Here is a 14,470-nt window from a genome sequence, read left to right as displayed (position 1 = left end):
CTTGTCAGAACTGGAAGCCTCCCCATGTCTTGTATAACTGTGGATGCCACTTCTCTTGTGGAATTTTTCAAACCACCCTATACTGGCTTTAAATGCTTCACTAGCTGCACTTGTAGAGGGTTGTTTTTTGCAGTAAAACAATGTGCAATTTCTTGTCTTTTTCACAGATCATAGCTATCACCTTCCAGCTGTTTCTCATTCAACCATACTAAAAAAAGTTTTAACACCTCTTCCAGCACTTGCGTCCTATGCTTGGTTAACATCATTACTCTTTTTGCCACATCAGCTCGCTTGATGGCAGCTTTCTTCTTCAAAATAGTCGAGATTGTCGACTTCGCCATCTTGTACTCCAAGGTCAGATCAGCCACACAAAATACCACATGCTTTTCTACAATTTCCATCTTCAGCTCAATGGTTATTTTCTTCACAACCTTGGGCCAGATCCTCAAAAGAGATACGCAGACTTAACTGCTGTTCAGTCTGTGTCTAACTTTGGAAACGATCCTCAAAAGGCTTTTTCCAAAGTTAGGCAGAAGATCAGGCATGTGTAATTGAATTACACTGCCGAATCTTAGGATGCAGTACCGCATCCGCCGCTGGGGGCATTTCGAGTCGAAATGCCGTTGCTAGTATGCAAATTAGCACTTAAGGCGATCCACAAAGCTTTCCAGCTTCGTTTTTTCGCCGTAAGTGTTATTTTGCAAGTGTAAAACTAGGGCTGATGTTACAAAGTGTAAACTAGTCACACCATGTAAAAGCCCATTCCAGCGACGGCATTTGGTATGCATTCACGAGGGAGAACTCCACGGCAATTTGTAAAGACAAAACCGGCATGGGTTCCCCCCCAGGAGCATACCAGGCCCTTAGGTCTGGTATGGGTTGTAAGGGGACCCCCCTACGCCGAAAAATCGACGTAGGGGGTCCCCCTACAATCCATACCAGACCCGTATCCAAAGCACGCTACCCGGCCGGTCAGGAAGGGAGTGGGGACGAGCGAGCGGCCCCCCCCCTCCTGAGCCGTGCCAGGCCGCATGCCCTCAACATGGGGGGGTTGGGTGCTCTGGGGCAGGGGGGCGCACTACGGGCCCCCCCACCTCAGAGCACCCTGTCCCCATGTTGATGAGGACAGGGCCCCTTCCCGACAACCCTTGCCATTGGTTGTCGGGGTCTGCGGGCGGGGGCTTATCGGAATCTGGGAGTCCCCTCAAATAAGGGGGCCCCCAGATACCGGCCCCCCACCCTAAGTGAATGGATATGGGGTACATCGTACCCCTATCCATTCACCTGTAGGCAAAAAGTTAGTTAGTAAACACACAACACAAGGCTTTTTAAAATAATTTATTATTCTGCTCCGGATGCCCCCCCTATCTTCTTTATTAGCTCTATTAGCAGGGGGGCTTCTTCTTCCGCTCTCCGCGGGTCTTCCCCTCCCTGGGGGTCTTCTCCGCTCCCTGGGGGGGGGCTTCTCCGGACTCCGGGGGGCTTCTTCCATCTTCTCCCCTCTTCCGCTGTTGACTCGGCGAACCCCAGTTCTTCTGCAGATGTCCGGTGCCTTCTTCTTCAGCGCTGGCTGCCTGCTATCTTTGTGTGTTAGCTCGATTTCAAACAGGCAGCCGGCGCGGTCTTCTGTGACGTCAGGGTCTTCTGTTCTTCTCCCCTCTTCCGATGTTGACTCGTCGCCTGTTGTCGCTGTAATGATGGAAGCGCGCCTTGCATCCCATTTATATAGGCATCACCGTCCCATCATGCTCCGGCAGGTACCCACGTGGTGGGTGCCTACCCACGTGCACCCACCACGTGGGTACCTGCCGGAGCATGATGGGACGGTGATGCCTATATAAATGGGATGCAAGGCGCGCTTCCATCATTACAGCGACAACAGGCGACGAGTCAACATCGGAAGAGGGGAGAAGAACAGAAGACCCTGACGTCACAGAAGACCGCGCCGGCTGACTGTTTGAAATCGAGCTAACACACAAAGATAGCAGGCAGCCAGCGCTGAAGAAGAAGGCACCGGACATCTGCAGAAGAACCGGGGTTCGCCGAGTCAACAGCGGAAGAGGGGAGAAGATGGAAGAAGCCCCCCGGAGTCCGGAGAAGCCCCCCCCCCGGAGAGCGGAGAAGACCCCCGGAGAGTGGAAGACCCCCGGAGAGCGGAAGAAGAAGCCCCCCCTGCTAATAGAGCTAATAAAGAAGACAGGGGGGGCATCCGGAGCAGAATAATAAATTATTTTAAAAAGCCTTGTGTTGTGTGTTTACTAACTAACTTTTTGCCTACAGGTGAATGGATAGGGGTACGATGTACCCCATATCCATTCACTTAGGGTGGGGGGCCGGTATCTGGGGGCCCCCTTATTTGAGGGGACTCCCAGATTCCGATAAGCCCCCGCCCGCAGACCCCGACAACCAATGGCAAGGGTTGTCGGGAAGAGGTCCTGTCCTCATCAACATGGGGACAGGGTGCTCTGAGGTGGGGGGGCCCGCAGTGCGCCCCCCTGCCCCAGAGCACCCAACCCCCCCATGTTGAGGGCATGCGGCCTGGCACGGCTCAGGAGGGGGGGGGGGCGCTCGCTCGTCCCCACTCCCTTCCTGACCGGCCGGGTAGCGTGCTTTGGATACGGGTCTGGTATGGATTGTAGGGGGACCCCCTACGTCGATTTTTCGGCGTAGGGGGGTCTCCTTACAACCCATACCAGACCTAAGGGCCTGGTATGCTCCTGGGGGGGGGAACCCATGCCGGTTTTTTCTTTGAAAATTGGCATGGAGTTCTCCCTCAGGAATGCATGCCGAGCGACGCTGTCATTTTTTTTTTTTTCCCGACGCAACTTTTTTAAGCCGTCGCGATCCTCAAAACTCGGCGTAACGTAAATTCGCGCATGCGCAGTACGGCCGGCGCGGGAGCGCGCCTCATTTAAATGGGACTCGCCCCATTTGAATAGGAACGCCTTGCGCCGGCGGAATTTTAGTTACACAGCCTGAAATTTCTAGATAAGTGCTTTGTGGATCGGGCACTTAGGTAGAAACTTTAAGGCAGTGTAACTTAAATGGGATTTTTTAAGTTACGCCAGGTTTTTGTGGATCTGGCCCCTTATTCTTACAATTCCTGCTCTGAGCAGTCTTGTCACCTTCATTACTGCTCTGCAATTTCTTTTTACCACTATGCTTGCTCTACACATTCTTGTCACCTGCTTTACCTCTTTGCACATTCTTGTCATCTGCATTTCCGTTCTGCACATTTTTGTCACCTTCATTACCGCTCCGCACATTCTTGTCACCTTCATTACCGCTCTGCACATTCTTGCCACCTGCATTACCTCTCTGCACATTCTTGTCACCTGCATTACCTCTCTGCACATTCTTGTCACCTGCATTACCTCTCTGCACATTCTTGTCACCTGCATTTCCGCTCTGCAAATTCTTGTCACCTGCATTTCCACTCTGCACATTCTTGTCACCTTCATTACCGCTCTGCACATTCTTGCCACCTGCATTACCTCTCTGCACATTCTTGTCACCTGCATTACCTCTCTGCACATTCTTGTCACCTGCATTTCCGCTCTGCACATTCTTGTCACCTGCATTTCCACTCTGCACATTCTTGTCACCTGCATTTCCGCTCTACACATTCTGGTCACCTGCATTTACACTCTGCACATTCTTGTCACCTTCATTACCACTCTGCACATTCTTGTCACCTTCATAACTGCTCTCAACTTTCTTCTTACCACCATGTTTGCTTAAAAGAGTCTTGTCACCTTCATTACTGCTCTTCACTTTCTTGTCACCTTCTCTACCGCACTGTACATTATTGTCACCTGCATTACCGCTCTGCACATTCTTGTCACCTTCATTACCACTCTACACTTTCTTCTTACCACCATGCTTGCTCTGAAGAGTTTTGTCCCCTTATTAAATAAAGGTATTTGTGGCGCTCATAACATCGTAATAATCTTCAATTAATAACGTGCAAAATACAAAACTGACAGTGCATCAAATGTCCAAGAATGTGATCTTCATGCACTGTGAGGTTCCACAGTATTAAAAGTGACAATGCAATATATAATAAAGGTGCTCAATCAGAGAAAGTTCATAAATAAAAGGTGCGTGTGTGAAGAAAAATAGAATCCAATGAATCCACATTATAACCAACTTCCACTATCTGTAGTGCACCTGTGGTTTTCCCCAGCCTCTCACCTCAGATAAAGTCCCCAGGTCTAGTTGGGCTTGTATATAATATGTGTCTCCAGGATTCAAACAATGAATTCCTACTCCCGGGACCTCCAATCAGACAGGGCACCATTTTATACGGATACCAAGGATATCTTTAGACAGGTCCTCACTTCCCTCCATATAATGTTCACATGCAACATAAAGGCATCTCCATTTTTTTTAATTAAAAAAGCAGTAAACTTATTTAACAATTTAAAATCAGGACAAACGGCTTTGACGGCAACCGGAAGTGCCGTCATCTTGCTCCTCCCAATGCGTTCGTCACTAATCACGTGACTTCATTAAGGGAGAGCATTCTTCCCTCCCACACATATGCATTACATGGGTGACAAAAGATTAAAGGGGTTGTAAAGGTTCGGATTTTTAAAAATAACAAACTTGTTATTATATGATCATTCTCTTCTGGGGTGCCCCATCTACGCTCATGGCTCCTCCCCTTCATCGGGTGCCCCCACGGAAAGCCGCTTTTCCTGGGGACACCCATGCGGGCATGCTCCCAAGTCTTGCTGATGCATCCATTGACAGAGACAGCGAGACTCAGCCCCACCCCCATGTCACTGGATTTGATTGACAGCAGCAGGAGTCATTGGTTCCTGTTGCTATCAATCTGTCCAATTAGATGAGAGCTAGAGGCTGGAGCCAATGGGCTTGTGCGCAGAGCTGGAACAGACGGGCTCAGGTAAGAAAAAGAAGAGGGTCTGAGGGGCTCTGCAGCAAAAAAAAAACACCTTAATGCATAGAATGCATTAAGGTGAAAAACTTTGAGACGTTACAATCCCTTCAAACACCAAAAGTTATATTCCATGGGTGTTCCAGCATAGGGAGCTATGGGTGGGTAGACTAGGGGTAAGGATGGCTATTAAAGCTCAGATGAAGCATCACTGATCTCCCAGCACTATTAATGATTCTAAGGTCTTGTTCACATGAAATGTACTAAAGCATATACCCATGGAGGGTCATGATTACCTGCAGAACACCCGTGCATCCCACATGCAGGCAGTCCCATTGATGTAAATTGTGACATAGCAGCTGCACAGACACAGCCTCTGCTCCCAATTTGACCTATGTGTGGGTGCATGTCATCGAACTTGCACAGTGTGCATTTGGAGACATGCATCCACACAGAACACCTGTGAACGAGGCTTTATGCACAGATCATTAAAATGTTTGACGCTTTTACTCTTTACGGATATGCAGTCAGCTTCTAAGCATTTCTTCTTTTACATTTTTTCCGCAGTTGTCTGTCTCTTCCATATCCCACATAAACTAATCAGACTGAGGAGTATTTATTACCTTTAAAACTCTGTGAATGGTAATTTATTCTGACAGCAGAAAAAGAGTATGAACAGGGTAATATCACTGACATTTCATAGGAAAGTTTATAAAATAACACGCTGTGGTCACTCAGATTGCAGCCATGGCAGATTTCCACCGACCGGGACAAAGCGTGTCCACTCCAACCTCAGAAATATGCTACTCACTTTGTAACCTCAAAATGATTGTTTGATTTGATTTTAATTTCTGTTTTCCCCCAACTCCAGTTTCTGTTTGCTCTTGTAATCAGTGTCCATTATGGAGTGTCACTAACAACTTAACATCCTTTATTCCCAGTCAGATGTAAATTTGGTGTGTCAGTTCGACCTTGCTGACCCCTATCGGATTGCTTATAAAACATACTTTATTTTCCATCATACTTGCGGTTGGCAAGGACTATATGTTGTAATAAAGCATTTTCCCCTATAATTCCAGTGATCTGTTCCTCAGTGGCGTGTTTGTTTTTAAAACATACCTATGGAATATAAAATTGGGAATTTCCTTTTAAATGAAAAAATGTGTACTAACCTAAGGGCAAGGCTGTATTTAACATAAAGGAGTAATAAATCTAGGACAGTAGGGTTCAGCTTATTAATTTGTTTCCACCTACTGTCTACCTTTAGACACTTGTGGCTACGCTCAAAATAAAACTGTAGGGGAAAGGGTTGAAGGGGATAATAACAGCAGTCAGAAGGCTCTTTATCATTCAGGAAACGTCCATCTCTACTTTCTCTTGCTTAGTATTCAGTAGAGTTGAAAGGTAGTTCAGCAAATAAAGCAGATTATTAGCTGCCTCCAATGGCTTAATCTAGTGGTACGTTTACTAAAATAACCACATGACACATGGAGGGTAGGTTATACAGAATGGCATCGTCATGTAGGTAAGCCTAGGCCAACATAATTGTTAAAGATGGCCTTGTCTACAGCAGGGTGCCATTCATCATTTTGATAGGGGACATCAAGGGCTTGGAGGTAGGAAACACCTCTTCCAGCTGGGTACTGTAATCTTGGTGGTTGCCAGGCTTGCAGTGTCACTTCCAGTGTCTGCCATTGCTTGAATGTAGCATTTAGGTTCAGTACAAGAGGGTATGGTTGCTCTAAGGCCCTGCTGAGGCTTTTTTGTTTTTAACAATACAACACTAGTCCAGTGACGTTTAAGTATAACTAAAGACAACATTTGGATTCACTTTGAAGGAATCTCCCCTCATTTCCAATTTTGGAAATGGGACAGGAAGTGAAGAGAAATCTCCCCAATAGGACAGTGATTATAAGAAAAAAAAACTGTCAGGAGTTATAATCCTCCCTTACTCTCTTTAGTTCTACATTAAGACATAGCATGGATTGAAATAATCATATTGCCTTCCAGCACACTGGAACTTGCCAAGGATTTCACCAATTAACCTCATGATTGTTTACAGTGTAGTCTGGGTGGTGGTAGTGTAGGACCTTGCTGGGCACCATTACAAATATTTGTGTACTTTTTTTAAATAATATAGTGATATACTGACCCTGTAAGTGATACAGCATTTTTTGGAGATAAATCTGAATGCACAATCTTTACTGCTTCAGGCCCCACCAGCCAAAACTGGGAAAATTGGGCCGTAAGGCTCCCTTAGAACATACAACTAACAAACCTTAGCATCCTGCAAGCCTTGCCAAATTGTCACTGCCTCATTGGGTGAAAAAACATCATTAATTAGGGACAAAAGTACATCACTGTCTGTCAGTCATTTCAATAAGGAATCCACAGCACTGAGGTAATTTCTCCAGCAGTATGATGGCTGAAAGAGTAATTGCACCTTTTCTTGCCTCTGCCTCTGCGTTGCAGAAACCTAGACTTAAACATACAGATTATATTAGTTTCTTTAATAAAGACTTGACTGTATGGCTGTAGATCCGCTTTTACTTCCAGGGCTTTTTTTTTTATTCAAAAAACATAAAAGAAAGAATGGGTAAGGCCTCTTGCACACGTTTGTAGCCGTATAGCTTTATTTCCCCCCATATATCCGAACGCAGGTGCATTGTTGTCTATGGGACAATGCACAAAGCTACATAAAGATCTGTAACACAGTGATGTTCAGAGCCATACAAAAAAAAAAGATAATTTTAAGTTTGAGTGCAATAATGTACGCATGTGCAAGCAAGTATATATACGCACATACATGTCAGTTGCAACACTGGCACCTACAGTAGATGAGGATGAAGCAGAAATGTACACATGTATACACATATGCACGCTTTATTGCCTGTACACATGTATACAAAAGGTTGCATGTACTCAGGACCATTCTGCTAGCAAGATCCTGCATATAAATATTATTAAAATAGAACTATAGACAAAACCTTTTTTTTTTAATTTCGGATGGAGTAAGGGATGGTCATAACCCCTGTCAGTCTATTTGTTGCCCTCTGCCATAATGTCCCATAGCCATAATAGGAAGTGAGGGGCAATCTCTGCAAATTAAGAGAATCCTTAGGGGACTCCCAGGTCACCAGTATTAGTATCCCCATTAGAATATTTCCCCTCTATTACTTTTCTGGGGACAACCCAATATTTGTGACTTTCACGTTTAATGATAATGGTGAACAGGACAAATAGAGAAGGTGAATCTCCCTAAAGAGGGCACAGACAGCAAATAAAATCTGACAGGCATTCTAATCCATCTCCACTCTATCCAAAACAAAAAAAAAAAAAGTATATACTTTTTGTTATGTCAATTTGTAAGAGGCGTAAAAAAAAAAAAATCTGACAATTCAAATATATAACCCTTTTAATCAGCTTCTGGTAGATTACTAGCAGACTGGATTTTACACAATCTGATCATTCCTATGCCCACTAGTAATGATAATAATGATGATGAAGATTATTTTTACACATATTTTAAAGTAAGTAACAAACAGCAGTTCATTTTTATGCCATGGAGCATTTCCGTAGCCCCTTGTTCCAATGCTTATTCCTAACAGAGATTATATTTCTGGGTGTATTTTTAGTAGATAGGATGTTCAGGCTTCTACAGTCACAACAATTATTTCAAGTGTCTTCTTACCAACCTTGAACATTTTTAGATAGTTGGAAAATATCTGCAGGAAGTTTCACTGAAAAACTATAAAAGGATCGGAACCTGTTATGTGGTCAGTTGTTGAGATCTCTGTGCGCTCACTAGAGGGAGACAAATACATTCAGTTTACTTTATAGGTGAACGTCTCTGTCTTCTTTTATTGTATTGTTTCTGTGAATTGGAATCGTACCTATTCAAACTGTACATTTATTCTTATTGCAATACTTGGAACTGTCCAAAAAGCAGTGTCTTGTGATGATTTTAGAAATTGATTTTTTTTTTTAATTAAAGGTTCCCTGGAAAGGTTACTGATTTTCAGAACTGAACACACTGTTGGTATTCCTTAAAGTGGAAGTCCATGCAAAAGCTAAAATCCCTGCATCTATAGACACAGATCTAACACTAACTTCTATATCCCTGTAAAAAAATAATGAGTATATATACCTTTTTGGAAGCCGATCTGACCCGGTCCAACCGGATCCCACGCTGAACTGTCAGCCGCGGCTTCACTGTAGAGGCGGGTGCAGAGGAGGCGGACAACAACGGAAGCTCCATAGTAACTCAATGGGTGTTGTTGGCTGTGTCCTCTGCAGAGCTTCTGCTGCTGGAGATCAGGTCGGACGGAGTGGGTCAGATCGGCTTCCAAAAAGGTATGTATACAAATTTTTTCTTTACAGGGATAGAGAAGTTAGGCATCGTACTTGCGACCGAGAAACTCGACGGGGCGAAACACATCGTTTTGCTCGTCGAGGTCCTTGTTAGGCTGTCGAGGATTTCGGCGAGCCAAATTTCTCCATTGTCGTAGAGGAAAAAGAAGACATGCTCTCTTTTTGGCTCGACGAGATCCTCGACAGTTTCCTCGTCGAAAAGTGTACACACGACAGGTTTCCTTGGCAAAAAAAAAAAACCCAGCAAGTTTCTTGCTGGTTTTTGCCGAGAAACTCGGTGGTGTGTACGAGGCCTAAGTGTTAGATCTGTGATATCAATAGGGGTAGGGATTTTAGTTTTTGCATGGACTTCCACTTTAAAGTATATTTAAAGTCACACAAAACTCTAGATACAGGGGTCAGCAACCTGTAGATCGCAATCTACCAGTAGATCACAGGTCTGCACAGGTGACTGGTAGATCATAGTCTGGGCTTGCTGACCCACCATTCCAGAACATCAGAGTGAAATGGGGTATGTGAACATCGGATGTTCCATACACCTGCTTGTATCATCAGTAACTACTTGAGAACAACCACTTGTTTGTGGTGGACTTTGCCTGTTTTCTATAAGGATTGATTCACTTCATTGGACTTGTTTTGCTTTTCATATATTTACTCAGATTGAGATTGATTTCTATTTGACCTATCATTATTTATATATATATATTTGTACACTTCCATTGTACACCACTCTTAGTGCTACATTTGACATATCCCCTTGCTTTTGAATTTTTGGCACATTATGTAGCAACTCCCTTATTTTTTTCTTTTCACTTTTAGGTTGGCACAATAATTATTTACATTTTATCAGAGTGAAATGTAGAGGGACTACTTGTAAAGTTGGAGCTGTAGTAGGGAGCAAGAGTTGCATAAGCCAATGCCTCCTCTGTAGTGCTGACTCCTGTCTCATGCAGACTGATACCAACTGCACTCTACCTTGTATCCTGGCTAGTGGTCTCCAGAGTGGTGCCAGTAGCAGGAAAGAACAGATCTTCAGGTCAGTTTGAAGCAATACACTGGGCATATTAGTATAGGGCTGCTTTAACACTGATGCCGGGCGCTGTATAGTGTACCTGTAGCTTTCCTGCGGGTTTGCTGCACTTAGCCATAGACATCTATTATATACTGCGGATTTGGTGCACTTTGTGAATGCAGGAGTTTTGGTGCTCGTTCAGAAATTGCACCACACCTGCAGGATATAATAGAAGTCTATGGTAAAGCGTGGCTGCGCTGCACCCATGGTGTAGGTAAACTGCAGCACATCAGTGTGAAAGCAGCCTTATAGGGGGCTCAGAACAGTAATGGTTCATTTACATTTGCAGTTTGGGGGTGATAAAACCTCATAGTTGTGTTTTTATCACCCCGACCCAACCGCACCCCCTTTAGCTGCAGTAGCCAGTAGAGATGGGCTTGAGCGTGTTCAGGATTCTAGTTTCAACGCACCTACTCGATCCTGCCAGGAAGCTGACACTGTGCACAACTAATCGCAGGCAGTGAGACATTGGCCAGTCCGCAGCTGCACAGTAGTAGTAGTTTTATGCCCTGTCATGGTTGGTGGGTGTTGCACCTGCCAAGCATGACCCATTCAAGTGAATGAGGGCTCTCTGCAAGTGCTCTGCAACCTTGTGCAGTACAGCAAACAAGGGGTTAAAGCAGGCAGTGTTGTGTTGCTTTCTCACCACCTGCTTTACCCCTTGGACCCCTGCAGAAGCATGCAGTTGTGGGACACTTGCAGAGTGGCCCCATTTACTTGAATAGGTAGTGATTGGCAGGTAGTAGCACCCACCAAAAGCAACAGGGGGCTTAATTCTTGATGTGGCATGTGTACACCTTTAGCTGCTGCCTCGGCAGCTAAAGGGGGTAGAGACTGGGAGCGGTAAAACCACAACTCAACCGCAGGGCTTTCTCACCCCCAACTTTATGTGTGGACGAGATCTAAAGTTGCCACTGCTGAATCCAACTAAGGGCTCATTCACAAGTGATGTTCCTCTGAAGAAATGATCCAAGTGTGTTTGACAGGTGGTAAGAAGGCTATATGTTACCTTCTCACCAGCTGTTTTAAATCCATGCACGCGATTGCGACATGGTAGTACGGCAATTAGAGGTGTAAATCAGGTGTGAGGAGGTGACACCGTACCCGATGATCTTTGACTTCTCCCATGCTGTTCAGGTAGATCTCCACCTCTTTAAGGTTCCCAACCCTTTCTCTAGTCAAAAGGGTGACTTCAGGTCTCAGCGTCCCCGTAAAAGCTACCTAAGTGTAAAAGCAGTGGACAAACAAGGCAATATTAGGAAATAAACTTAAATTGTATAATTCCCTTCCCATCTTACAATGCAACTATCAATATACAGTAGGCTTTCACATGCAATGACCTATGCATCCACCCCTCACTCCAACCTTAGGTACTTACTCTAATGTTGGGTAAGGGTTCCTCTATTAGCCAAATCCTTCCTGTTCTTTTCATTACCTTTGACTTTGTGTTTTGTGAATTAATATTGACTTTGAATGAGAGACTCAAACAATTTCTAATACATTTGCTCATTTTATGTTTGCCGTCTGCTCCCACTCCACCACGTAGGTGCAGAAGGTTTTTCATTTAGCAATCAATAAGCATGAACAGAGATTTAATTGACCTTAGGGGAGAGCATTTAATCCTTTTCCAACAGCCCGCACAATGCCTCGTGTGCTTTCAGAGTCACAATATTAATTTGAAACGCTGGCAGTAAGTAATTTCACATGTACCCTATGAGTAAACAAATAGTGTGGGAAGCAGAAGTAAATTGTCACTTTTATAGGCCTTTCCCTCTGGCTGAGTCTGTGCTGTGCGGACTTGTTACCTAGAAACTAGCAAAATGGACTCGCACTTCCTAAATCAAATTTAACCCTCTCTGTGCCTAAGGGACACACCATCCCATTAATATTTATTTATAGTGCTAGATGGCTGGTGTGAGAAATAAAGTGTTCTCCTTCTGTCCAGAGAATTGTTTTGTTCCTTACAGTTTAACACTTTAACGTGTTTTTTTTTTTGTTTCTCTCATTTGCCTTTCAGGAGCCGTTGCCAGCACTGAAGTCAAGCTGAAACTACAGGAATTCCTTCTGAGTAAATCTGCCACAAAAGATTCCTATACAAACGGAAACAGTCATTCCATAGGCCGCCACCCAAAGCTTTGGTACACGTATGTCATCAGCTTTCTGTCTTATATTTCTGCAATGAACAAGTTTTTTGTGTTAAGGCTCGTTCACAGAGGTGGCCGGAGGGGTGATAGATCAAAGGGTTTAGCCACAGTTTTACAGTCCACCTAAATCAGAGCATGCAGCCACTCGGGGATGTATGCATGTAATGGCTGTGGCAATAATAAAAACAGCGTACAGCTACCACCACTGAACACGATCCAATCAAGTGAATGAGGCACGAAAGCTGTGCAAACTGCACACGGTTGTGGTGCAGTGGCTCGGCATTTCAGGAATAAAAAATATCACTTCCTCACTGCCTTTTTAACGCTTTTTGAAGAGCGATATGCAAGTGACAATAGCCCTTAGGGAAAGAACTGACCAAACTAATACCATAAATAATGATACTTCAGCAGTTATAGGATTTTTATAATTAAAGTCAATCTAATATCAACCACTAAAATCAAATATAATCTTAATCTCTTCCTGCCAGGTGCTTGCATATATGGGGCCTCTCAACAGATGGGCTTTAACGCAGAGAGGCCTGTATTTATGTGGCCCTGTGTAAGCACAAAATTGTGCTGAGAGGGCGTGTCCTGCGCATTCCCAGAACAGTCACCAGTGTTGGCCGGAAAGCTCCTGATGCATACTTGTGATCATGTGGCCGCTGTGGCAGCCAATCACAGAGGGCACGAGACCAGAATGCCTGCCTCCGCCTCCTGGCATCTAGAAGTTCCAAAATGGCCAAGAGGCGGGAAGGGGTTCCTATTTTACTGTTATTTTTAATCTTTTTACATCTGTGGCTTTTATTAACAAAAATACCCAGTAATCCTCTAAAGGCCCTTGTTCAGTTACTTCTTTTATGGGGTAGGAGAGCTCTGTTCCCGCTTCTCAGTTTCTTTCCTGCATTGTCAGCTTATCCCATCATGCCCTTTCAGTGGAACTAAACCCTTCTATCCTTTACAACCAAGGAAGGTATCATCTTAGCCTTTGTTTGATCTACAGTTTATATGCACATGTGATCAGTTTTGACACCTTCCATTTGAAACTCAACACCAGCCAGTCATTTCGGATAAAGGGGGATGGGCTAGAGCATTTGTTTGGTTTTGTATTGCAGCCAGCATCCTTATTTGGGAGATTTACCCTCACTTCCTGACAAGAAAAGCAAAGGGTTATGCTGGCCCTACACGTATAGATTTAATTTGAAAATGGGGTCAAATCGTTGTTTGTTTTCGACTGCGGTGATGTGAAAATTCGAAGGGGCAGGAAGGAAAACTTTTTCAGATGAAAAAAAATTTGGGCAGTGTATGTGGTTATCATTCAAAAATGACATTATTTTAGAATTGAATGTTAAAAGCAAAAGACAATTTTCAAATGACATTCCATTCATCGGATGTGCAAAGAGTTTTCGTACGAATGTTTCTTACGTTTTTGGCTAGCTTTAGAACTTCTGACACTGGGGTTGATTTACTAAAACTGGAGAGTGCAAAATCTGGTGCAACTGTGCATGGTAGCCAATCAGTTTTTAACAAATTGTTCAATTAAGTTTTGACAATAAAACCTGGAAGCTGATTGGTTTCTATGCAGAGCTGTGCCAGATTTTGCACTCTTCAGTTTTAATAAATGAACCCCAATGTGTTTATCGCTATTTTCTCGTTCCACCTGTACTAGTGTCAATAAATCCCCCCATTTTTTTTATATCGGTGTTAGAGCACCAGGAATCCCCACAATGAGATAACAAAAATTAAAGCCTAACAGAAATGCAAATTCTTCTCCATGTCCAAAAGTAAAAAAAATAAAAAAATAAAAGATTTGGCTGGGGTAAGCTTTAGGAGAAAACGAGGGGAATGAAAAGTGCAATAAGTGAAAGCATTAAGATGAGTTATTTATGATTTATGAACCACTAAAGACTTATAAATGTCTTCTGAATGAAGGTTCATTTATACTTCACCATTTCAACTATGTATAATAAATGTTAAAACTCTATT

General features: G+C 43.9%; 1 protein-coding gene across 3 annotated transcripts in view; it reads left to right on the top strand.

Moving 5' to 3' along the window:
- The window catches only part of HDAC9 (histone deacetylase 9), an 821,625-nt gene that overhangs the window by 543,441 nt on the left and 263,714 nt on the right, over positions 1-14,470 (top strand). For all 3 annotated transcript variants that reach the window (XM_040352828.1, XM_040352826.1, XM_040352829.1), the window contains exon 6: positions 12,361-12,487. In XM_040352828.1, coding sequence (XP_040208762.1) covers positions 12,361-12,487 — 127 coding nt within the window. The remainder of the gene's footprint in view (positions 1-12,360; positions 12,488-14,470) is intronic.

This window comes from Rana temporaria, chromosome 5 (assembly GCF_905171775.1).
Source record: "Rana temporaria chromosome 5, aRanTem1.1, whole genome shotgun sequence".
Lineage (NCBI taxonomy): Eukaryota > Metazoa > Chordata > Amphibia > Anura > Ranidae > Rana > Rana temporaria.
This window is presented reverse-complemented; position numbering and strand designations above follow the sequence as displayed.